The sequence below is a fragment of the Mus musculus genome, chromosome X (assembly GCF_000001635.26).
Source record: "Mus musculus strain C57BL/6J chromosome X, GRCm38.p6 C57BL/6J".
Classification (NCBI taxonomy): domain Eukaryota; kingdom Metazoa; phylum Chordata; class Mammalia; order Rodentia; family Muridae; genus Mus; species Mus musculus.
In genome coordinates, this window is record NC_000086.7 from 53344263 (window position 1) to 53371010 (window position 26748).

General features: G+C 41.3%; 1 protein-coding gene across 11 annotated transcripts; it reads right to left on the minus strand.

The window, feature by feature from the left end:
- Positions 1 to 331: 331 nt before the first annotated feature.
- Mospd1 (motile sperm domain containing 1) lies at positions 332 to 26396 on the minus strand. 11 transcript variants are annotated; one of them, XM_006541538.3, is made up of 8 exons: positions 26160 to 26298; positions 16125 to 16199; positions 13312 to 13565; positions 13148 to 13223; positions 11394 to 11611; positions 7409 to 7531; positions 3442 to 3603; positions 332 to 1727 (listed from the first exon to the last, which is right to left on the minus strand). In XM_006541538.3, exons 3-8 carry the CDS (start codon positions 13463 to 13465, stop codon positions 1696 to 1698), a joined length of 765 nt encoding a protein of 254 aa, XP_006541601.1. In that variant the 5' UTR covers positions 13466 to 13565; positions 16125 to 16199; positions 26160 to 26298; the 3' UTR covers positions 332 to 1695. The 11 variants fall into 11 exon arrangements, 9 of the variants coding, with proteins under 9 accessions (XP_006541601.1, XP_011249319.1, NP_001345385.1 ...); XM_011251017.2 differs by having other exon boundaries at positions 16125 to 16204; NR_110964.1 differs by lacking the exons at positions 7409 to 7531; positions 16125 to 16199 and having other exon boundaries at positions 332 to 644; positions 1046 to 1727; positions 26160 to 26297.
- Between the last annotated feature and the right edge of the window lie 352 nt (positions 26397 to 26748).

Here is a 26748-nt window from a genome sequence, read left to right on the forward strand (position 1 = left end):
ATTTCAATATTCTTCTTCTTGTATGATACTGGTAATTGAACCCAGGGCCTTATATATTACTACTGAGCTGTAACTACAGGTATTTCAGTTATTATTTTCCGTATTTAGCTCACAGAAATATGAACCAACTTGAAGACAGAGAACAGATAATCTTTTTGGTGTTCCTCAGAGGTGACGCAAAGAAAATGCTTAAGTCAGTAAAACTCAAGACTCCATTTTCTTTTCTTTTTAAAAATACTGTCTATCTTTTCTGATGTGCTATCAAACACAAGTGCACGCACGCACGCAGCGCGCAGTCACGTACCCTTAAGAAATGAACGGAGAGAGAACAGAGCTTCACAAACATGTTTTCTTTATGAGTTCAGTGTGCCTTTCAATCATTACACAATGTACAGACATGATCCACTGAATGATTGCTGCTCCACAAATGGGTAAACAATGATTTATGAAATGCTAGACAAAAAGCTTCTACAAGCAGAGTATTGTTTTCTGCCAAAAAAAATCAACTTCAGGCATACATTTGTGTGTACATATATTCCTTGAGAATGCTACATTAGCAGTGCATAAAGTTTATTCCATAAAAAGAGCTAAAAGAGAATTCGATTTTCAAGAGACTCGATGCATTGTGCTTTCAGATAAAAAACCTAAGAGGAGAAAGACCAGCTGCTGTGACAACAGTTAAACACACAGATGTGAGACGGCAGAGAACACTATCAAGAAATGGAAGTCGTTGTGCTTAGGGGGCTTTTTTTTTTTTTGGTAAATTTATTTGAATAAATAAAAACTTAAAAAACATCCCAGTGGCCAATACAAAATAGACACGGGCATCTAGGGCTTTCTCTACTTGGCTTAAGAGTTTGAATGTAAAAAAATTCATGTCCTCAGAAACTAATTGTCATCTGACATTCCTAACCAGGGCAAGTCACTTACACTCAGGCAAGCAAGGGACCTGGGAGAAACCCAAAAAGTGATTTTCTCCTTAATACATCAAGGATTAACCAGAAGTAAAGCCAGGATGGACCAATTAATTAAAAAAAATGCCTACCTTTCTTTAGAAACAGAAAAACCAATCTACTTCTGTGAGGTGCCTGTTGTTTGAACCACAGTCTGTTGTGTAGTTCACAAGCTCATTTCAATACATCTTGTCTTCTTTGAAGAGTCCAGGGTAAGCATGATCGCTCAGTAAGTACCTTATGTTTTCAACCCCTCACACACTGACTGTTTCCCCTTAGAAACACCACAGCAGCTCCTTGTAATGATGAGGAAATCTATGACTTACATAGTAATGTTGGTGCTTGCGTCTAGGCAATAAATGTCATTTTATATTTTCAAGCTGGTCAGTTGTTCATTTAGGTCTAAAACTTTGAAGGACCCATGACCCTTATCAAAGTGAGTTCAAAATAAAAAAGATGAACAATAACGTTGAAGTTATTTGCACAACAGGTATAGATTTAAAAAGAATGTCTTCAAATAATTTCCTAGGTGTCACTCAGAAGTATCTTTGTTGTCTGTAACATTAAGTGATACAGTCCTTCAAATAAAATTATAGACTAATTGAAAATATATATTATACATTTGCAGTTATTTGAAATCATTCAATAATTTGTAGTGTGTTAATGGAGTGAAAGAGATAAAAGGCAGTCCACATTCATATTTTAAGATAAATTTGCTTCAGAAGTCAGTTTCAATCCTTGCTCATGTTCTAAGTATAGCCATTGTGATAAGACCTGAAAGGGAAAAAATGGTGGACAGTTAGAGAAATGCATTTTATAAAATCTCCCATTCAATAAACAGTTGTTTGGCACTCAACGAGCAGATAAAATACAGAGCCACAGGCAGGCACTCTACCAAGAGCTCAAAAGTCAATTTGAATTGAGTTGATATTATACAGAAGAAATTCAATTTACAACAATAGGCAGTCACTGGATAGATTTTAATGAAATCACTTATGTCTGGTCATAGCTAATTCCACCATCAAACATACCTCCTACTTTATCCAGTCACATCAGCTGTAATAACAGCAGACATGCCATTTAAGTGTCTGTAAAACCAAAGGGGCTTCAACCGCCTATTTGTATCAGGACCCTAAGGTCAGAAAGACACAGCAATATAGTGTCCCCAGTTTCCTTGAGACACTCCACATATAAAACCATAACCACCCAATAACATACTTCAACTTCTGGCTTGTTTTGTTCGTTTGGTGTGTTGTTTTTTACAAGATGTCTCTCTCTCTACATAGCCCTGGCTGTTCTGAAATCACTCAGTGGACTAGCCTGGCCTTGAACTCACAGCGATCCACCTGCTTTTGCCTCCCAAGTGCTGGGATTAAAGGTGTGTGCCACCATGCTGAGTTGCATTCTCAGTCTTAAATGTTGGGGAGGAGTAAAAAAAAAAAAAGAGCAGTGTGAAGGCAGATGAGTGCTTGGGACGGGTCAGAAACACTGTCTCCAAACCTCAGGAGAGGGGCAGGAAAGATTCAGAAGGAAAGCGGGCATTTCGAGAAAGGGCCCAGCATGAGCAAGACTCTAGAAGGAGGCCCGGAATTCCAGATGATACTTTCTAGAATCAATGAATAGTTCAGCAGGCTCTGTTCAAAGATGGCTAAAGCAGGTTAGCCAGAGATGAGCTCAGTGAGGTTTGTTAGACAGCTCTGTTGTAAACGCTAAGCCATGGGGTCCACTCTATCCCATGGATTTTGGGGACGGAACAGAGACCTTTAGAGCAGGGAGCCATCAAGAGCCTGAAACAGGACATCAATCTCATAACAATGTGATGGATGGTCTGAGGGGTAAGGTCAAAGGGGAAGAGACAGGAGAGTAGGCACAGAAGAACAGAAAGCCAGGCCTGATGGTACATGCCTATAATCCTAGCACCTGGGAGGCAGAAACAGGAGGCCTCCTGCTGAGTGTGGGGCTAGCCTGGGATACACAGTAAGCTCCAAGGCAGCATGGTCTGGAGGGAGACACTGTCTCTGAATTAAACAAACAAACACATACATACATACATCATACATACATACAAACAAACAAAAGCAAGCCTATTGTGATGGTGCATGGTTGTGATCCCAGTACCAGGGAAGTGAGTACAGGAAGGTTAGGAGGTCAAGGTAATTCTCTGCTATATAGAGTTCAAGGAAAGCCTGGGCTATGTGAGATCCTGGCCAAAAAAAAAAAAAAAACCCAAAAACCAAAACAACAACAACAACAACAAAACCAAAGGCACTCCAGGGAACCCTGAGCACAAATTCAAGAAAGAATTGGCATCAAACAGGTGACAGGAGACCATCAGTAAAGATGGAAGCTGGCCTCGGACTCACTCTAATCCTCCTTCTCCACCTCCCACTTACACGTCTATGCCCAACTGTATTTCATACATATTCTGTAACACGAGGAATCGGCAAGCCCCTACAAAGAAGTACCAAAGCATCTTTAAAACCCTTACCTAAGATATAAGCAGCCACTAGTTTTTGATTCACACTTAAGTGGAGGTAGAGAGGCACCAGCGATTCCATATCCCCTAGAGTAGGCAGCATCAGGGCCGCAATACATACCACACCCAGGAAGACAGTTAGCAAACTAGGTCCTGAAGAGACGGCTCTGTTTTCTGTTTTGGAAAAATAAAAAAAAGGATAAAAATAAAAAAATCTTCAAGCTTGCTTCTAAAACCAATGAGTAACACAAAGGTTCCGTCACAAATAGTAACCACCATGCATCAGTGTTTTGCATGTGTGTTTTGGCTGTCTTCACCACCATTCTAATTCCATGAAGACTTTCATCTTGCACACATATGGAACTCCATCATGTAACCCTTAGTCATTTTCCACTGGCTTGTTTAAATGGCTATGGGAGGTAGTGAAAGAACAGTATTACAAACTCCTCAATCTACAGGAGAAGACAGTTTTACAAATATGTATCATAAATACCTGAAGGATTTCATTTGTTTGTTTGGTCTCTACACATAATTCTGGCTGTCCTGGAACTTGCTATGTAGACTTGGCTGGCCCTAAACTCACAGAGATCCACCTGCCTCTGCCTCCCCAGTGCTGGAATTACAGGCATGTGCCACCATACCCAGCATGTTTTTTTGATCGTATGCATGACTATTGGACTAGTACATACACAAAATGGAAAGCATACAGATAGTTCTAAAAGAATGTGCTAGAAACGAATGGATATTCAACACCTTATTCCTGTACACCAGTGGATTACTTGTTTATCCCAGCAAGTCCTGGCTTAAGATGGCTCAACCGTACACTGATATGAAATGCAATAGGTATTACAGAAACCACGGCCCACATTGTGACTTCTGCTTTCAGGCTTTACTGACATATGGCATGGTAGTCGGGCTAACTAGGCTGCAGCAGTGAGCTGGCTGTAGCACCCAATCTGCACAGCAATCTCAAGAGAAAAACACCAACCCCCAGAAGTAGACTGCATAATCACTGCTTTCTCCACAGATAACAAGTGCAATTTATAATGGGATAATTGGGACAGATTGGGGATTTAAAACAGTGAAATTCATAGAATCAGAATTGTGGCTTCTAGGACCTGGAAGAAGAGCCGAAAGGGAGCTGCAGTTCCCTTCACACAAGTCTCCGGCAGATGAGATTTTTGTGGCTATGTCTAAAGACACACTCTACCACATGGGAGCTATATTAAATGTCCGTGGTGGCACACACCTTTAATTCTAGCACCTGGGAAGTAGAGACAGGTGGATCTCTGTGAGTTTGAGGCCAGAATGATGTATGGCAAGTTTCACAGCAGCCTAGCCTACCTAGTACAGCCCTGTCTCAAACAACAACAAACTCCAATAATTAGTTGAGAACCTGATGTAGTGGTTCTATCATCCCAGCACCCAGAAGGCTGAGGTCAGAGGATCACAAGTTCAATACCAGCCTGTACTAGATAGCAGACTATCTCATGTTGACTATGCTTACAATGAAAAATGAAATACAACAAAGCGTGGTGGCTCACACGTGCAATTCCATCTATTCCAAAGGAAATGGTGGCCCAAGTCTGTAATCCCATCCACTTCAAATGTTGAAACTAGGAGGCCAGCTTGAACAACTTAGTGAGGCCCTGTCTCAAAAATAAATACAGAGTTAGATGATTTACAGGGGAAAGTGCATGCTGCATTAAAGCAAGAGGACTTGAATTTGAGCCCAGCACGCATGAAAACCTACCAATACTATACATACACACAAAGTAAATCTTGTCAAGCAGGCTGGATGTGTATCTATAGTATATATCCATCCTTTAAAGAAACCCACTGTGATGGCTAGCTAATCGTGGTTGCCAACTTGACTACACCTGGAAGTAATTAAAACCCAAGCAGTTAGGCACACTGTGAGTTAACTTTCTTCTGGATTATTTGAGGTGGGACACCCATCCAAATTCCTGTTCACCAAGATCAGAAAATCCACCCTAAACCTGGGCCAGGCCTTCTTTCTGGCAGCAGCCCACATAAAAGGAATGGAAGGTGGAAGCTTGACACAGCTGTCTGCTTGCCTCACTCTTGCTGGCAAGCTCATGCATCCTGACCCATTCCTTTGCTGGTATTATAATCTACTTGTTCAGGACTCCAGCATCAGATTGCGAGAGCTGAGACATCCAGTTTCATGGATTGAACAACTACCAGCTCCTTGGCTTTTCTGTCAGGAAACGATTGTTATTATACTACTATAGCGAGCCACTCTTAGTAATACTAATCTATATTTTACACTATAGTATGTAATAGATCTCTCTCTGTCTCTCTCTCTCTCTCTCTTTTTCTCTCTCAGTCCTGTTTCTTAGAGAACCTTTGCTAATCACCCAGTAACCACATTTTTCTACTATGTACCTTTCCCTACTAATCTTCCTTTCATTAAAAGTTATAGCCAAGAGCTACACAATTTGTGATTTATTAATGAAATAATGCTGTTCATTCTATTATTAAGTGAAACTTTTCTAAATTATTAATACCTTAGCTATTGTGAAATTTAATTGAACTTAACCAAAGCCAAATAGGTAAAACAAAGTCAAGTTTCCTAGGAATCATTGCATGGGATGAAACATTAGCATAAATAAAAACCCATTATTCATACTTGTTGCAAGATTAATTTTAAGGAAAATGACAACTACACCATGGACTGAAGATAATTTCAAAGATCTGGGTGTGGTGGCACACACCTGTAATCCAAGCAATTGGGAGGCGGAGGCTGGAAGATTGCTTAAAATTCAAGGCCAGGCTGAGGGTTACATAGTGAGTTGCAGGAAGTTTGGGATACCTAGTAAGACTCATAGTGACTTTGAGGCTAGCCTTGGAATTTCAAGCTGGGTGTGGCAGCCCACAGCCCAAATTGTACTTGGGAGATAGAGGGGCCAGGAAATCAGGAGTAACTTGGGTCTACAGAGTCAAACCTTGTTGAGGAAAAAAATAGTAAAAATAAAATCCTAGAAAACAAATGTCCTCCCTCATCTCTTCCTCCAGAGAGCTCTATTAGCAACTCTCAGATTTCATAAATGCCCACATAATCCTGTAAACTAGGGGCTGGAAGATGACTTCCTGGATAAAGTGCTTGCTGTCTCAAGTGTGAGAGCTTGGACTTTGAAGTCCCAGAACCTACATAGAACTAGTCTGTAATTTTAACACCAAGGGAGACCTGATGAACAGAAATGTGACCAAGATATACTGCCTCCAACAAGGCAGAATGACCTGGAGACCGATTTCTACACTGGTATGTCATATAAGAAACACACAGGCGCGCGCACACACACATCTTACACATGCCAAGATAAAAAATGCACATAAGTTTTACATAGATAGCATGTTATATAACTGCTTCTCCCATTTGCCAATGTACTTACAACTTTTCAAAAGATTTAGTTCTTTTTATTTTATGTATATGAACACCTTGCCTGTGTGTATGTCTGTGCATCACATGTGTGCCTGGTGCCCCTGGAGGCCAGGGAAGAAGGTGTCAGATCCCCTGGAACTGGAGCTACAGTCAGTCCTGAGTTACCATGTGGGTGCTAGGCATCCAACTGGGATATTCTGTTAGAGCAGGAAGTGCTCTTGACCACTGAACTATCTCATAAGCAGCCATAATCTAATCACTTCCCAACTGGTGGCCTTTCAGATTATTTTCAGGTTTTTATTATTACAAACAATAACAAAGAACATAATTTTCTGAAGCCAGAAGGCACAGGCTCAAATGTGTGTGACAAAGGCTTTGCAGTTCATTATTGATAGAACTAATTAAGATAATCTACCAATATTCAGCTGTCTTCTAAAATATGTCTTTAATAGGCTGGCCTAATATTTTATGAAAGCATATTTTATGTATTTCTCTTAAATTTACACTTTATTTCTGTTACATGAAAATATTCACAAAATATAAAACCATTTTTTATATGCAGGCAACACTTACCCAACTTGTTAAGTATGTGAAACTGTAGTTGTTTTTTTTCCTTTTTAACATTTGTTTGTTGCTGTGTGGTTTTTGTTGTTTGGGGCTGGGGGCAGGATCTCACGTAGCCCAGGCTTGACTTCCCTACGTAAGAGGATAACTGTCAGCGAGATGGCTGACTAAAACAGGTGCTTGCTGCCAAGCCTGATAAACTGAGTCGCATCCTTGGCACTCATGTGGTGGGAGGAGAGAAGCTATTCCTACAAGTTGTCCCCTGACCTCTACCCATGTGCCTCAGCTCTTCTCATTAAAAAAGGAATGTAAAATTTAATATATAAAATGTAGATAGGGCACTGCTTTCTTTCTCGGGCCGACATGTAACTCTGGAGCTCCGGCTAGCCAGGAAGTTGTAGCAACCTTCTATGCCTGCCTGCCTTCTGAACACTGGGATTATAAGCACGTGTCTTCAGGATTGGCCTGTTTTATGTTTTTATACATTACATGTATAAATTTCTTGAGGCTGACCTCAAACTCAAGATCCTCCTGTGTGTGCACTCCTCCATGGAGTTCTCCATACATTTTAAAATCCAAACATTTCATGTTGTACCCTTCAACCCATTTCCAGTTAACAGTGAGCCACGTTGCACTGTTTTACTTATAATAATTTCCTTTTGTTGAAATCTTTAAGTTAGTAGTAGCTTACAGAAAAGAACATTTTAAAACTTCCTGGGGAAGCAGAAAACCAATCTCAATTTGTTTGACATTTCAGTTCAGGAAAAAAAAAAACCCAAAAAAAACCTCCATGGACTTGATCCCTACATCCCCACACAACATTATTATCACTGTATTTACTGGCACGTGGTGAGATGAAGTAAGGTCCCTACCCACCAATGAGACCACATGCTTTCATATAAGTATTCAGTGTATCTAATGCTGAGCAAGATCAAAAGGCATCTGCTCTCACTGAGCATCTCCACATAAACAGAGACCACCATGTATCGTGCCAGCCTCGCTATAATTCCTCCACCTGCAACAAGGTTACAATTACATAGCTCTCTCTACTTTAGATGCTAATGTTCATTCTAAAAATAAGGCTAAGAGCAGTGGCAAATGCATGTAAAATAGCACCCAGAGAAGCAGGGTGATTAACCACACCGAGGCCAGCCCTGTCTACATAGTGAGTTCCAAGACAACTGGGGCTACATTATGAGACCTTGTCTCAAAAAGAAAAAGAGTCAAACTAAGTAAGCCTAAGTAACTAATCAATTAAGTAATTAAAATACGAATCTATGTACAGTAGTGCATACCAGTAATCCCTGCCCTTGGAAGACAGAGGCAGGATTGCTATATGTTTCAGGACAGCTTGGGCTACAGAATGAGATACTATTTTAAACAGCCAGCCAGCCGTACACAGATACACTCATAGACATACACAGGCACACACAGACACACCTATTGTGATTATTCAGCTCTTGGTGTATGTGTGTGCATGCCCGCATTTGTGTAAGTGCAGGTACCCATGTGTAATTGTGTGCATGGAAGTCAGAGGATACCTTAGGTATTAATCTTTTGCCTTTCACCTTTTTGATACAGATCTCTTGGCTGTTAACCATTCTATATTCCAGGCTAGCTGGCTGCACGCCTTTATGAACTGTCCTGTCTCTGTCTTTCAGCTCACTGTAAGAACACTAAGGTTGCCAACATACATTATTATATCTGGCTTTTACATGGCTTTGGGAGATTCAAACTTAGGCCCTGACAATTGTATGGCAAATGTTTTACCCACTGAACCATTTTCCTAGCCAGTCAGTCTGCCTGCCTCTGTATCTCTGTGCATGTGTGCGTGTATATGTATTTAGCCCTTTAGGATAATTTCCACCCTTCTAATGAAGAAATAAAAAGAATAGAGTTCAGGATAGAGAGGTGGCTCAGCAGTTAAGGGCACTGCTAGCTGCTTCTTCAAAGGACAGGGATTTGGTTCCCAGGACATGGCAGCCCACAACCATCTCTTTCTCCAGTACCAGAGGAATTCATGTGCTCTTCTTGCCTCCATGGGTATAGACACATATGCAGGCAAAATGCCAGCACATGTAAAATAACTACGTAATAATATTACAATAAAAATTGAAAAACGGTGCTGGAGAGATGACTCAGCAGTTAAGAGCACTGACTGCTCTGCCGAAGGTTCTGAGTTCAAATCCCAGCAACCACATGGTGGTTCACAACCACCCGTAATGAGATCTGATGCCCTCTTCTGGTGTGTCTGAAGACAGCTACAGTGTGCTCACATAAAACAATAAATAAATCTTTAAAAAATATTGAAAAACATCTCTGTGTTTTAAATATAAAAATGAACTCCAAGGACTTTATTTCTGATTATTCATTAAATGCCAAGAGAAATATATTCAGGGCTGGCAAGATGGCTCAGCGTGTAAGAGCATTGACTGTTCTTCCGAAGGTCCTGAGTTCAAATCCCAGCAACCATATAGTGGCTCACAACCACTCGTAATGAGATCTGATGCCCTCTTCTGATGTGTCTGAAAACAGCTACAGTGTACTTAAGTATAATAATAAATAAATCCTTTAAAAAAAGAGAATATATTCAATGGCTTTTCTTGTTCTGGAAGCATTTTCAAGTGGGAATATTTTATCTCATTAAGTAAACACCTTCAAAATATTGATTTGACAAGATGTATGTCAAAGAGATTCTCTCTTTTTTTTTTTTTTTTGATTTTTCTCCTTTGAATTTTGAGGCAGGTTCTCACTTAGGCTAAGCTGGCCTCCAGCACTATGTAGCCAAGGATCACTCTACACTCCTAACCCTCAAAGTTCTCTCTCACTGAAGAGAAAACGGAGGCCCTGTCAGTGAATATTTCTGCTAGGACACTGAGGCCTAGTCCATAGTTCTAGCATTAAGCAGAAAGTCTAGACCCTCCCTGCATGGACTGGAAAGACTGCAGGGCCACAGCAGAGCTAGCACTTCCTGCCTTCTCATAATACACATGTGAAGACGAGCTATGGATTCATATGCTTCAACACTTTTCCTTTTTGTCTTTAATTTACTTTTAAAAGTTTTAGCTTATTTTAATTTCCTATGTGTACCATATTTACAAGATGTTTTTTTCTTCATTTGTGTTAGGGATGGAACTTGGGGCCTTGCTCAAGCCAGGCACATACTCTACTGTTGAGCCATTTCCCTCGCCTCTTCTCTGTTTTGAGAGAGTCACATGGCAATCCTCCTGCTTCAGCCTCTAGCATGCTGGGATTACTGGCATGTGCCCCCGCTCCTAACTATACACTTCAGGTTCGGGTTCAGAGACAGGCCTTTGTTTCTCTATGGAAAATTCTCTCTCTCCTCCCTTCCAACAGGACCAGAGGACAACAGTTCCAAGTCGGGAGGAAGGAGGAAGGAAGTCTGAAAGGTGGAGTTGAGGAAAGTGTCACTGTTGAAAGTATAGATCACAACGATTCTCAGTGGCTAAGCTGGAAGGAAATGAGGAGTGGAGAGGGAGTCAATTAATAGCCCCCAGGGGATATTATAATCTACTTAGTTTAATTAACTTCAACTTTAATGAGATTTTTTTTTCAAAATAATATGAATAGCACACTAAGCTTGGCCTATTGCCAAAATGAATTTCTCTCCTCCTTCAAACTAATTAAATGAGAAAGGATATAGGAAAGTCATAGAAACCATAGCACATAATTGTTAAACTGTACTGGTATTGTAAAGTATGGTACCTGCATTCTTTAAGTCTATCTATCTATAGATTGGCGATATATGCCTAGGATGGCAACTGTCTACTCCTGCTACCTAAGGTAGTGAGTGCTCCTTTCTTCCCTGAAGGCCAATGGCCAGTCTCTGGCTGTATTTCAGGCCCCTGTTTCTCCAAGCTCCACTTTGCTGCCTAGGTTTAATGTCACTATCATGTGAGGTGTTAGCTGCAGCTCTATGATTAAAGTTGGAAATGTCTAAAGAGTCGTTAAGGGGCTATAAAATCAACACTACCTGGTTGACATGACTGCTCAAAGAACACACTCTCGGTTAAGTGTTCCTTTATTCTCTTCTCCTCCTCTTCCTTCTGTTGTTCTTTAGCAGATGGGAGAAGGGTGGCAATAACCTCTTTCCTTCCCAAGGCCTTCCTCTGGCTTTGTTCAGAAACCTGGAGGCGGAATTTGTCTATCACACCATAGTGACAGGATCGAACATCTCTATGACGAATCACACTGAAAACAAAATAATAAAATAATGATAATGACAACAACAATCATAAAATCAAAATCTGCTTAGGTTTCTGGGGTCTATCAAGCAGAAAGCATCAAAATATTCCAAATGGGTAAAAAAATCTTGCTGACTATAACCAAATACTCAAAATTTGCTAATGACACCAGGGGGAAAAATTGTCTTATAGCCTAAGAAAGAAAGTGAACAACTGTGAAATATTAGATGAACACATATAGTCAAAACATACAATAAAATATTTTCTGTGTGGATGTGGCTGAGGATTGAACCCAAGGCCTCAACATGCTAAGCAAGCAAGCAGTCTACTATTGATTTATGGCTTCTCAGAATCAAAGTCTTCGGTAAAACGATGATAAAGAAAGTTGCCTTTGGCAGTGAATTCTTTCCTGTCCATCTGTTAAAGATTTCTTTTCTAAATTGAAACACATAAAATAGTTTCTTCCTCACAGACATGTAACAAATTCCTATTGTTACTATTATTGAAGTAAGAAACCTTCACTTTATTGTGCCTGATTCTTCTTAGGAAATGCAAAACAATTAGGTCAAGGGTAATGCGTTCTTTTGGTAAGTCTGCATTTCTTTGGAATAGTCCTTGCTTACTGTGTACTGGATGACAACCCAAAACAATGTGCAAAAACATGTTTTTAAAAGACATAATCTATGGCAGTGGTCCTCAGCCTTCCTAATGCTACAACCCTTTACTACAGTTCCTTATGTTGTGCTGACCCCCAACCATAACATTCATTGCGACTTCATTACTGATTTTTTATTTTTTTTCATAACAAATCATAATGCAAATATTTTTTAGAGATAGGGGTTTGCCAAAGAGGCTGCGACCCATAGGCTGTGAACCCCTGGTCTATGGCTTTGAGCAGAGGAGAAAACTCTGCTTCTCACAGAAAACTTTAACAAATATAGCTGACTTGGTAGCTTAAATTAAGGGCTGGCCAGTGGATTCATCTGGTCAGACCCAGTTCTAAAGTAAAAATTAAATATGAACAGCTTGAGCAAACAATCGTTCATCTGACACTCTAAAATGAAATTATCTGGAAGCACTCCGCTAACCTTTTCCAGATGAGTAGTTACACACTTGCTTCCTGTTTAGAGTCAATTCCAGGCTCATTAGCTGAATCATTTCAGATGATCTTACACTGTTGTTCCAGAATGTAGTAGTATTTGTTTCACAAATGTCACTATAACAGCAGGATGCCTCAAAGAAATCTAAATTCTCTATCATAGCTGCAGAAATTTAAAGGAATAAGCCAGAACTTGACTAGACACATCACTGCCTACATAAGAACAATGGGGAATTATTTTAAAAAAAATCCTGGCACAAATTGTTGTAAGTATTTGATTGCCTTATTCTTTCAGAAACAGCTCAAATTTTGATAAATGTTGAGCCCCAAATCAAGAAGCACAGAAGCGCCTGCTTACGAGTAGCTTTGAGAAGGGAGCACTTTAAAGTGAACATATACAAATCCACACTGAGAATGCACTACCAGGACATGACCCCGACTTACATATCCACACAGCACTGTGGCTTCACTGCACCGGCAGCATCAACGACAACATACTTATTTGGAGTCGTACACAAAACTGAAAGAAAAAGTCACAATGACCATTAGTGTGATGAAATCGAAACTTTGGAGGAACAAGTCAAAACTTCATAAGCTAGGAGACTCACCTTTGAACTTTAAGGCAAACTCATAGGGATTGTACAGAGTCAACACTTGTTTATGTGTTGACTGATCATCTGCATAAAATATTAGCTCCGTGGGAAACACAAAGACAGGAAGATTCCCTTCCACTAACTCTGGTTGTCTTTTTTGTTGATGCATTGGCACTGGATCCCACTTGCTGCAGCTTCTGGCTTTACAGTCTCAAATCTAGTTTGGACTTTCTTAGATTCAGTTAAAAACTCCAAAGCATTTTGGCAATCTAGAAATGAGAAAAAGAAACTGCATGATACGGATTTTCCGAAATCTATGGTCACTCCACGAAAACAAACAAAGCATGTTTGGGGACCAGCAAGACAGCGAAGTGGAGCAGATGCTTGGTTCCAGGCCAGGTCTGATGACCCACATTCCATCCACAAGTCCCACGGGGTGGAAGGCAATAACTAATGGGCCAGGCAAGCTGTCCTGACTCCCACACACCCACTGTGGCACACTCACACTCACATATGTATGAAAACATATGCACACACACACAAAGACAGAGACAGAGAGAAACAGAGACAGAGAGAAAGAATGACTCACTGACTGACTGAACAAATGAACAAACAAATAAAAGCAGTCTAGGTGTGGTGGCACATGACTTTAATCCAACACTCAGAAGGATTCAGGTACATCTCTTGTGAGTTCCATGACAGCCAAGGCTACATAGTTCTACATAGCTGTGTGCTGCCATGGGTGCTGGGAATTGAATCAGGATCATCTCTCAAGAGGATCAAGAACAGTCATCTCTCCAGCCCCACCCCTCCCCATGTGTGTACGTGTGTGTGTGTGTGTGTGTGTGTGTGTGTGTGTATCTGTGTGTCTGTCTATCTACATACATAAGGATGTCTTCAGAGGACAGGCTCTCCCATGGACCTGGAGCTACAGGTGGTCTGTGTGAGTGCTGGGGACCAACCTTGGGTCTGGAGAGATGGCTCAGCTATTAAGAGTACTTCCTGCTCTTTTAGAGGACCAGTGTTTAGTTTCTAGAACCCAACCCATATTAAATGACTCACAACTAACTACCTGTAGCTTTTAGCTACAGGGGATCTGATGTCCTCTTTTGGCCTCATTAGGCACCCCCCCACACACACACACACACTAAAATATAAAGTCTCTTTTTAAAAAAAACTAAAAAATTCCATTATTTCTTGTAGAAAAACTTAAGAATCACTTTTACACCGATGTTAATGATATTTTTAGTAGTACTCTGTGGAAATATGAGGGAGACTTTTTTTTTCTTACTGAAACATCAAGACATCTGGGAGCTAAAAGAATGATACTTGCTAAGAAGTGCTCAGTTTTCTTTGAAAATTTGAAATCACTCAGTGCTCTTTGGCACATGTGGCACCTTTCCTCCACCCGAATGTCCTTACAGCGTCTTCATGAGAGCTGGGCCTTTTCCAACTTCGGAGGCTGTTTTGGATTCCTTCTGGGGTTCTTGAACGGGTTCCAGGTAGTTGTAGCAGGCAGAAGTCTGCTTGTTCTAACGTATGTTTCTGTTTTTATTTGCTAACCTCACTGGAATCAATATTCTTATTTCGCAAACCTCCTTATTTAGCATAACAATACATGGTCTGAGGATGTGGCTCCATTGGTGGAGCGCCTGCCTAGCATTCGCAAAACACTGGGTCCAATTCCCAGCTTTGCATAAAACCTGCTATGGAGACATATGCCTATAATCTCAGCATGGAAGGGGCAGAGGCAAGAGGATTAAATCATCCTTTGCTACAGAGAAAGTTTGAGGCCAACATTAGTGACATGAGACTATGCTTCTGAAAAGGAAGAACAAAATTCAAAAATAACTTTGATGGCTCAATCCCCAGAAACCATGCCCCCAAAATGCAAAATTGGGCTAGCTATGGCGATGGAAATTTGTACTTGTACTTGGGAGCCTAGGGGGAAAGGACTGCTTGGAAGTTTGAAGGTCATTTGGGCATCATACTGAAGCTCTTATCTCTAGAACCAACCAACCCCAACAAAGTGAGAAGTCTAACACACTCAGAAAAAGTATTTAGCTTCCACTCTGTACAACATACTTTATTTTTTCGAGACAGGTTTCTCTGTATAGCCCTGGCTGTACTGGAACTCACCCTGTACACCAGGCTGGCCTCGAACTCCTCGAAATCAGCCTGCTTTTGCCTCCCAAGTGCTGGGATTAAAGGCATGCACCACCACTGCCCAGCACAACATACTTTTAAAATAGGCTCTAAACCATTACGTAAAAGGGAGTATAACCAATGAATCCATTATTTAGTTTTATTGACTGCCAGGGCTCTGATCCTTTCTGAGACTCTCTGAACTTTCACCAAAAGAGGATATAATACCATCATATGTGAAAATGTAGATGGAAGTCATGCACAGGGCTTGCCAGCAAGATAGTCAACTCTAAGCTGGGGTGTGGTGGTTCATACCTTTAATCTCAGCACTCAGAGGGCACAAGCAGGTGGTTCTCTGATTTTGAGGCTAGCCTGGACTACAATCATAGCAGGTTCTAGGCCAGGAAGGGCTACATAAAGACCCTGTCTTTAAAAGAAGAAGAAGAAGAAGAAGAAGAAGAAGAAGAAGAAGAAGAAGAAGAAGAAGTAGAAGTAGAAGTAGAAGTAGAAGTAGAAGTAGAAGTAGAAGTAGAAGTAGAAGTAGAAGTAGAAGTAGAAGTAGAAGTAGAAGTAGAAGTAGAAGTAGAAGTAGTAGTAGTAGTAGTAGTAGTAGTAGTAGTAGTAAAGAAAAGGAAAAAAATAAAAGAAATTCAACTCTGGACGTAAGGTGTTCTGTTGTATACCTGTAAGTCTCAGGCGTTTGAAGGTAGAAGCAAGAGAATCCACAATTGGAAGCTATCCTGGGCTGGACCACAGACCTTGTCTCAAAAAGAGAAAACCAAGAAAGTGTACACACAAGCATTAGGAGGAGGGCATGCAGACCAAGAGCGATGTATATGCAAAGGCACAGAAGTCCAGGCTGCCTCAGATAATCCATCAACTCTCTAGCCACTACTTTGGAGCATGGCAATGTTGGATTTGTTCCTGTGTTTGGTTTTCAATAAGCTGACTATCTGTTGACATTTTCATGAGTAACAATATATAATGTTTGTAGAATTGACAACAGATTGCCCAGACTTACACTAACTACGAAGACTGAGTGACTGATAAAGTCTTGCTGCTTGGATTATACTAAGTGCTAAGTGTTCCCTATTCCAGTCTGAAATGGACAAGCAAACAAATATCAAAACAACATCATCAGGTTTCCTGCCTTCTACACCAGTATTCTTTCCACTATACAAAAATACTTCCACAAGAGAAGAAATATTGAGAAAAGCATCTGACTTCAGTTATTCTATTTAACACATTTTCTCTGATTTATTTTTCATCGTTGTCCATTCTTCTCTGCTACTCCCCCCAGATCCTTCCCCCTTTTTTCTTGACAGGGTATCTCTTTCCAATTGCACAGCAATTCTGCATCAGCCTCCCAAGTACTAAGACTTCAGGAATAAGCCACCACACAGGGCTTTGAATTCCTTTCTTTTGCTCTAAGTCACATAAATTTCTATTTGGATAATATACTCTTAGAAGTTTTCTATTTTTTTTTATTTATTTAAAGAAAACAAGAAGCTCTATAATTTGATTCTTAAGAAACTTGGCTATTAGGAAGATCCAAATTTGACATCATTAAGTGATATGCTCTGACTCAATTGTAAAACCTGGTTCTGAGGGAAGGAGTTTATGATTAAGAGGTAGCAGCTCTGATTTATAGAAGACGTAACCAGTATTGGTCAAGCTAGGGAGCCATCTAGAAAATAATAAAGTTGAATTAAGCATTTATTTCCTAAACCATGGCCAATTCCAAACAAATTAAAACTTTGACTTTTAAAAGGGGAAGAAAAGCCATTAAAACAGAAGGAACCATAGGGAAAAAAAATTAAAAATCCTCTCAGGCTAACAACGACATAAAACTAAATCCCAGAAATATTGACAAATTTAGCTACATGAAGTATAATGGCTGGCCTGTAATCTAAAAACTTGGGAAACAGATGCAAGAGCGTCAGAAGTTCAAACTTAGCCTTATGCATATAGCAATTTTGAGACCAACTTACCAGCCTGGACTACATGAGAGCTTGTCACACACAAAAAAGCAATTTTTTTTTTATAGGAAAGGGACTTGGCTTACAAAAAGCCATTTAACCTCACAAGAGAAATATAAACTAAAGCCATGTTAGGATACATTTTAAAGGATATTGGATTTGTTAAAAAAAAAAAAAGAAGAAGAAGAAGCGAAGCCATAAACAAAATAACTTGATAACTTTGTAGCACGTGGTTAGAGAAATCAAGCATATTATTATATTACTGGTGGGGATATACAGTAGAACAACTAGCATTCTGCTAGGATGAGACACTCATATCCTCAGAGCCACAGATTTTACTTTTTGAATATTTCTGGAACATTTACCATCCTCATCACCCTTCTCCACCACCACCGTGTGTGAAGTTATGTGTGTGAACTTTTATATGTGAAAGCTTTTGTATGAAGTGCCGAGGAGTAAAAGAAATGATTTATGTGAAGCTTGCTAAAAAGGCCTTGGTACTCAATATAAGCCAGTTGTTCATAGCAAAAGAACGGAAACAGCCCAGCTCCCCATTAATAGGGGATTTATTAAAGCATGGAATATCTATTCTTTGGGATACAAGATACCTGTCAAAACAATAGAGAACGCTCTTTATGTAAGCTGGACATGTATAGAGCCTCCCAATGAAAAATAAACCCGGAGCTGGTGACATAGTCCAAGGCCAATAATCCTGGCTACTTAGGAAGTTAGAACAGGATGTTCTCAAACTCAAGATTTGCCTAGATACTTAGACTCTGTATCAAAAGTGGACCGGGCTCTAGGCTAGTGATAGAACACTTGCCTAGAATGTGTGCAGGGCCAATCCCTAGTAAGAACTAAGGCAATAGCCACAAGCAAGAAGGTGTGGGCTGAGGATAAAGCTCAGTTGTAGGGTCCAGGTTCAATCTCCAGCATGTTTTTCCCCATCCCCAAACAGAACTGAGAAAAGCAAGGAGCACTGTGTGAAGCATATACTATTATCCCTTGTATGAAAAGGAAAGATAAGCAAGCGGGCACAGTGGTGGTGCACGCCTTTAATCCCAGCACTCGGGAGGCAGAGGCAGGTGGATTTGAGTTCAAGGCCAGCCTGGTCTACAGAGTGAGTTCCAGGATAGCCAGGGCTACACAGAGAAACCCTGTCTCGAAAAACCAAAAAAAGAAAAAAAAAAAGAAAGAAAAAAGAAAGAAAAGGAAAGATAAGAGCATGAAAGATACCCTGGGGTGTGATGATACATGCCTAACATCCCAGCATTTCAGAGGCCCGGGGCAAGAAGATCAGGCATTCAAAGCCAGCCTCAGCTACACAGGGAGTTCCGGGACTAGCATGGGTTACATGACACCCCCACCTCAAACAAATAAACAAATACTAAAACACTTTTCAAACCCTTTAAGCCAGGTATTGTGGCAAAGGCCATCCCAGTAGGGAAACCGAGGCAGGAGGACTACAGAATGATGAGACTATCTTACAAAAAAAGGAACATGAATGAGACAGCTCACAAATCTTACTATGAAGTCAAAATTGACCACGCAGACAAGTGCCTCAGTTCTAACTTTAAGGAGAATTTAGTTGGCACAGGTCAGAGTAGGATTGTTATTAGCTTGGACTAAAGGTGTAGAAGAAAGTTTTATCCTTGCATCCTGAGGCTTTCTCTCTCTTTGAGAGTTAAAGATGTACTTCTTGCCCCAGGAACCACAAACAGGCCCTTGTCAACATTAAAGGAGGGTTTAATCGCTTTTGGGCAGTCTGCTGCTTCTATTCATTATCCTTTTCCCTATTCATCACTTATCTTGGCTAAGATAGAAGTTGCCTCCTCAACTCCAACCGGGGCTGATAAGGGAAGAATTAGCACCAGGTCGGCAGAGGAGCCTTAGCTTTGCCATCAAACAGCCAGAAGCACAACCCTCACCTGTGACTGCTGGGTTTCTGGGAGACGAACACTTTCTCTTTGCCCTACTTCATATTACAAAATAACTAAGTGCAAAATCCAGAGGAAAGATTATATACTAAGCTGGTGTAAACAACAACAACAAAATCCTTAAGGCACATCAGTTTTATGAAGTTGTCCAAAAGTCTAGTGTGCATCAAGTCAAAGTGTGTTCGCATCTCACAGATAAGAAAAGCAGACCCAGGTTAAGACATTTTCCCAGGGCTGGCGAGATCGCTCAGTGGTTAAGAGCACGACTGCTCTTCCGAAGGTCCTGAGTTCAAATCCCAGCAACCACATGGTGGCTCACAACCATCCTTAACAAAACCTGATGCCCTCTTCTGGAGTGTCTGAAGACAGCTACAGTGTACTTACATATAATAAATAAATAAATCTTTTTTAAAAAAAGATATTTTCCCAGACTTGCACAGGGCATTAGGGACAGAAATATATTGTCTACTCATATCCTTTATAGTATTTATTTCCTCAGCATCTCAATTAGAAGGCCCTACCCCTGCCTTCTGCTTCCCTTCCGTTGCCTCTGAGTCAATCTGGGCCAGCAGTGTTTATAAACCATGAGGCTCCAACATGCCCCTGACCATAAAGGCAGGCAGTCCTGCTGTGAAAAGATGTGGGAAAGTGCCTAGTCTTTGACCCTCTCCCTGAAAGTACAGAACATTCATTCCTAATTAAAATTAGAAAGAAAACCTTATGTGTACACACCACCTTGTGACTGATTTAAAACTGCTCTCCCACAGGATGCAATGTAAACACTGGGTGTTTTATCCTGCTTGTCTGAGGCAGGGGTTTGCTATCTAGCCCATGCTAGGTTCAAACTACAGGTCTTCCTGCTCCTGCCTTCTGAATGCAGGGATCACTGGTGGATGCCACCAGATCTGCTGTTGGTCCAAAGAAGCTCCTTGCCCACAGTTGGGATCATTTGCTGTTTTCCTCACTTTGCATTGAACAGAGAAAGGATAAGACAAGACTCTGGAATGAGCAGGGGAGTTTCTATAGACTTCAACACTATAGATTTAGAACACCGGGACTATCATTTAGCAAGCAAGGAAACTATATTGAAGTGTATTCTCCCCGTCCCCTTTTAGGAAAATGGAGCCCCCATGGGAATTACTAACCCATCTGCGTAGCCACAGAGGACCAGCTACTTAAACTCCGCACTTTTCTCTGGCGTTAGATACTGATTCTGTTTCTCAGCCCCTCCTTTACTTTTATCTCAGTACAGGAGCTATCTTAGTCCTCCACCACCGGGTACTAAAAACCAAGAAAATGCAAATTAGGTAAGAGTAATAAATTTTACTGCTTTAGACTCTAGTATAAAAGCCCTTTCTCCTTCATGTTGAAAACCTAGCAACAAAGTATGAATTCCAGCACCATCTGTTAGAGTTCTTAATGTTTGATCACCTATGCCACAAATTATATCATAATGCTCATTTTACATTTTAATGTCCATTATTCAAGAATGGGTAACTCCTTTAGGTTTTTGGTTTGTGTTATCTTTCTGGTGGAGCTGACTACTACAAAACATGCAGAGTGATAAACTGATCCACATTCAAAAAATAAAATTTGAGTAGCACATGGTTTTAAAAGAGCACCCTTGTCAGGAGCAGTGGGATGAGCCTATAATTCTAGCATTGCAGGAAGCTGAGATAGGAAGACCACAGGTTTAAGGACAGTCTGGCTACATAGCGAGGACCCATAACAAAATAGAATTAGAGCCTAGGTATGGTGTATAATGCCTATAATCCCAGAACTTGAGATGCACAGACAAGTAAAACTCCATGGGTTCAAGGTTACCCTGGTTTACATAGCTCTTCAGGCCAACCATGGCTACAAAGTAAGATCCTGTCCCCAAAATAAGCAAAACTAGTGATATAAATGTATAGTCCAAACACTAATGCTGGGGGAGAAGAATGGTGAGTTTAAGGATATGCTACATAGTGAGTTCCCTGGACTTGAAACCTTGTCTCAAAAAAGCAAATACACACACACACACACACACACACACACACACACACACACACGCAAACAAAACCTTTAAAAAGGATGGGGTGTAGCTTGGTGGTAGAGAACTTGCCTAGCATGCATAAAACACAGGACATGATCAAGTACCACACAAAAAGGATTGTCTTATAGAAAGGTCTTTTTGTAACTATATGTCTAGGTGTGGTAGCACATGCCTGCAATCCCAGCACTTGGCAGATATAGATGGGTTACTACAAGTTTGTGGTCAGCCTGGTCTACACAATGACCAGCCAGAGTTATATAGCAAGACCCTGTCTCAAACAATTAATCAAACAAACAAAAACACAAAAAAACTGCTGGGTGTGAAAGTATACTCTTCTAATTCCGGAACTCAAGAAGCAAAGACAAGCAGCTTTATATTAGAGGGCAGCATGGTCTACACAGTGAGTTCTAGGTCAGCCAAGCCTATATTGTGAGATCCTATCTCAAAACAAAAACAAAAGAACACCCCCCAACACACAAGCACACCAAAATACCCTGTAAAAACCATCTTTCCCTGTTTTTCATAAAGGAATTATTTCCACAATTTAAAACAGTCTAGTATCCTTTGTTATTACAAGATGTGCAAAAAAAATCTGTATTAATTCACTGTAAAAATATGTATGCTGCTACATGTAGCACGTAGAGTTTTTAAGTCTTTAATTTCAGTCTTGGTGGAACACATCTTTAAGCCCAGGACTCAGGGAGGTAGAGGCAAGAGGATTTCTGTATCAGAAGCTACCGTGATCTACATAGCTAGTACCAGGTCAGCCAGGGTTCTATAGTGACCCTAAGTCAAAACAAAATAACAATCTTTATAATTTATTCATCATATACTTAGACATATATAAAATATATACCAGGAACTATGGAAAAGATCAAAACACTATTTTCACCCTTCAGAACCCTAGCCTAGCAAAAAAGAAGGAAAAAAAGAAAGGAAAGAAAAAGAAAAGAAAACAACCATACAGCAAGTATAGAATATGGTATTGAGATATTAGGACATACATTGAAATGTCAGTTGACACAGTGGGGTTTTTTTTTGTTTTTTTGTTTTGTTTTGTTTTGTTTTTAGCATAAAAAGGCAGCCTACACCAGGAGTGGGAGGTAGTGAATTGCAAAAAGACTGCAGAGGCATAAAAGGGATACCCACAATGTGTATTGGCACTGCACATGATTCCAATATGCATAGGCAAAGTAACAAGTGAGAATGGGAAGGTAAGTTGGAGGTAGATTGTGGATGGTCATAAACTAATTTTCATATGCTTGAAGCTTGTCAGAAATAGAATTTTAATTCTTGCCCTAGACCTACTGAATCAAGAATGGTAGGAGTAGGGTCTGGCCCTGTTTTTAGCAAGCTTTCTGGGTAATGCTCAGATTCACCAACTTCCAGAGCTACTGGCCCAGGCAATGTGAAACCTCGAAGGCTTTTAAGGAGCAGACAGTGACCTGATGAGTTTGGAGGTGAGTGGTGGCCATCGACTCTCTGAAGGTGCTTACAAGGAAAAAAAAATTGTTGGGTGACTATGGTTTGAGAAGATGATGTAAGCAGAGGCTAAGGCAGTAGGAATGGAGTCAGATGTAAGAGATGTTTTCAGTGACCAAAGGTCAATCAGGTGACTAAAGTGCAGTCATACAAATGTGTCACTGCAGTGGATTTTACATAAAAGCTGTCATCCTGTTGAATCTATCAATCAATAGACCCAAGAAAAAAGGAGGAGGAAGCAATTCCTATGTGGTTCTTTAAAGTCAAGAGCAAAGGTTCTCTTAGTTTAGACATGACCCTTCTGGTATACTTGGCTTTTCTGCCACTCATTGTAAGCCAGTAGGTTGACATATTAACATATTCACATTTTCTGTGAGTTTAGTTGGCAAGAACCAATCTAAGACTGATGGTATCAGGATGTGTTGACACAAACAAGTTCTGAAAAAGCTGAAATCCAAGCACTGGTTCAGGTGATCAAAGCCAGGCCTGGGTCAACGTGAAGTTACCCATCCCAATCACTAAAATCGCAGAACCCGCTTAATTCTAGAAGAAGCTTGAACTGAACTGAAAGAATTAGACTTTGGGCTACACCCTGAAGGTCAAGAGAGCCTAGCAGAGCTGTTATTTCTAATTTGGGAGGTATGATTTAGCTGGGGCCATCTTCAATTACCTGATGAAAAGCAAGACAGGTACAGGTCAACCTAAATGACTAGTTTACCTCCTGAGAATCTTTTTTTGTTTGTTTGTTTGAGACAAGAGTTTCAGTATGTAACCCAGGTGGTCTGGTACTCACAATGTAGACTAGGCAGGCCCCCAAATCCCATAGAGCCACTTGCCAAGAGACTCTTCCAGGATACAACTTGCATTTCTATCATGATTCTACATAGCTACCTCTTGCTTTACTTGGCCAACACATTTGTCCAAAAGTAGTTATCTGTCAAAAATTGCACACTTTACAGGCATGGTGCCTCACACCTGTATCCCCAACATTTGGAAGCCTGTGACAGACAAACTGTCTAGACTTTGAAGCAGGCCTGAGCTACATAATGAGTTCCAGGCTAGCCGAGGATTCATAGTAAGACTGTCTCAACTCCTTTCCCCACCCCCATCCAAACTGTATACTCTTTGGTAGCCTGAGAGCTACTGAGGTCCATAGAGATTAAAACAAATCCTCATAATAAAGATGAGGAAATCTAGAACATTTAAGAAATAAATCGCTTAATATATTTATTGTAAGTAAAGATTCTCCAGACAGTTAAGGGGTGACAAGACAGCCTTTACAATATCACTCATTATCTTCTTTGCTTTTAGGGAAGATTAAAATGTTCTCAATTTTCTATCTTAAACCCTCTCTTTTTGCTTTTGTGTGTGCATACATGTCATGTGCTTATATATGTATGTATGTATGTAGCTCTGGCTGTCCTGGAACTCACATGCAGAACTCCAGAGACTATCCATCTTATCTTGAACCATTTTTTTAAAGGTTGGAGGAGGGTAGCAATATTTTGAGACATCTCACTATGTAGACCTGGCTAGCCTAGAACTCACAGAAATTCACCTTCCTACTTCTGCCACCTGAGTACTGGAATTAAAGGGCTATGCCAATACATTCAGCCCAGTGAGTGTCTTTATTAGGCTTAAGGAAGGAATGGGATGGCTTTTGTAGTTTGTTTTATGTTTTCAGATGGTGAATTTGCATGTAAATCCTCTATGAGAAAAAATATAAAATATCTGAGACTAAACATGCCTTTGCCTATTAGTACTCTACTATAGAATATTGCACATTACACTCAAGTGTGTACTACATGTAAAGGGGGTCTACCAAAACCCCCTTTAAATTTGAAAAATTCGAAAATTTCAAGTGTCCTGGCACGGCAGGAAACCTCTATTGCACTGTGAGTTCTACATATCCCTCAAAAACCAGTTTAATCTCACATCCTGTTTGAGAATACGGACTGAAAAATTTTAAAGACACATTTGGCCATGTTTCCTGTTCTCCAAACTTACCACCGATCTATACCAAATATATGAAATATACGTGTAATTGAAAAGCTGGCTGTCTACTCCTTACTCAATTTCCTGACTGTAGTATTTTATACACAAAGAGCTTTCCTAATACTTACAGGAAGTGTGGACAAGATTTTCGTCACTAAGAATGTATTAAATCCCATGTGTGCCTTTCCCGAAAAGAGTAGACTTTCTCCTGTCTGGAATTCACATTAAAAACAAAAAGTGTTCCAATAGAACAGGACTGCCTTTTAGGCAAAATTTAGGAACTTGAACTTTTTTTCAGGGTTACTTTCTCTTAAAATGTCCTTAAAGGACAAAATACTAGGACCCTTTGCACTTCTTACTTGCCCTGTGGCTTTCCCAAGTGAACTTTCCTTCCATTCTACTAGCACAGCAATGCTACTTCAGTGAGAGAAAGACAAATGTCAGTTACTTTCCCCAGAGGGAAACAGCAGAAGATTAAGGGCTGAGGTCTAGGGAGGGGCTAAAACCTTCCTGCCTAAGACCAGCCCCACCTGCTTGGGGCCCAGCCTTTACAGCCCTATCTCCACACTACCCGGCTCCATGTGAAACTGGTCATGTGAGCCTGTTTACAGCTGAGCAGCTGGTGCAACCATCAGGATCTGTGCAGAGGTCCAGGGAGGGGTAAGGATACAGGCCACTTACCTCCTTTCTCCCCTATGTAATTCCAAGAAGATACTTGCTTCGACCACCAACCACCCTCCCTCCCAGTCTCTCTACTTTCCTTCATGCCCCTTCAGGCAAAGCCATCCTGGGACGCCTGGCTCCGGTCGCCCCCCGCCCCGTTTCCGTCCAGTTGCTCGCGGGGGGGAACGGCTGAACTGCAGGAAGGGCGAGGACAGGGTCATCCCAAACTAGGTAGTCGACTGACTTCCCTCCCACAGCCCTCCAGGCAATGTCCGCCAAAGAGTTGTCCCTAGAGCTGCATCCCCAAGGCAACTGAACTCTTGTCGGGCAGGCAGCGGGAGGTTTCGGAGGCTGCCTTCGTCTAGGCAGGGGTAGCTACACAACTCTGCTGGCCCTGGAGACCCTGCAGAAGGGCCACCAACAGTCCAAGAACGGTGGACCCGCTGCCCGGTCCCCGCCACCCACCTTAGCCCGGCACTGAACAGCCCTGCTGTCAGTCACAGAGCCAAGCTCTGGCTACGGGTACTGGCATTGTCTACACCGGAGGGGGAGGTCTCAGCCATGTAAGTTCCATGTCTTCCCCGCAAGTCAGAGAAAGTGGGTGACGGGACATTGAGGGACTCTCACCTCAGCAACACTGGCTCCTCGGAAAGCAGCTGCGACTGCTCCCTGCTCCTTTGTCAGAGTCTCCAGACTGCACTGCCTGCTGGGATATGGGAGGACTCGACTGCCACCTCTCCCCGCCCAGGAGGATGAGTCGCAACTGGGGGGTGGGTGAGAAGAGGAAGGAAAGGCGGGCCCGGGGCGGGGTCTAGCCGGGGGCGGGGCTTCTGTGTTGCCACCTGGCTTCTGGGGTTTCTTCCTTCTCTATGCTTCAAACTACTTCCTTTGTCCTCTGGCCGCCCCTCCTTTTCCTCCGCCCCCCTCACCCGCCCCCAGAGGATTAGAGGCTTTCTCTGAGTGCAATCTCTTTGCACTCATTTGGTGGTGACCTTTGACGTCTGCCTCATTCACTCCTCTCCCCAACTCAGAATGCATTCCATACAATGAATACCCAAGGCTTGTGACTCTTCCTCTGAGACTCTGTATTAAGCACTAGCTCTCTTTCTCCACTCTATCATCGGCGCAAAGCAGACTGTTCAGGATTTGTTCATGCTGCTACAGTAGCTTCCTATTTGGATTCATTCTTTCTACTGTTACTTTGTCTAAACTATTG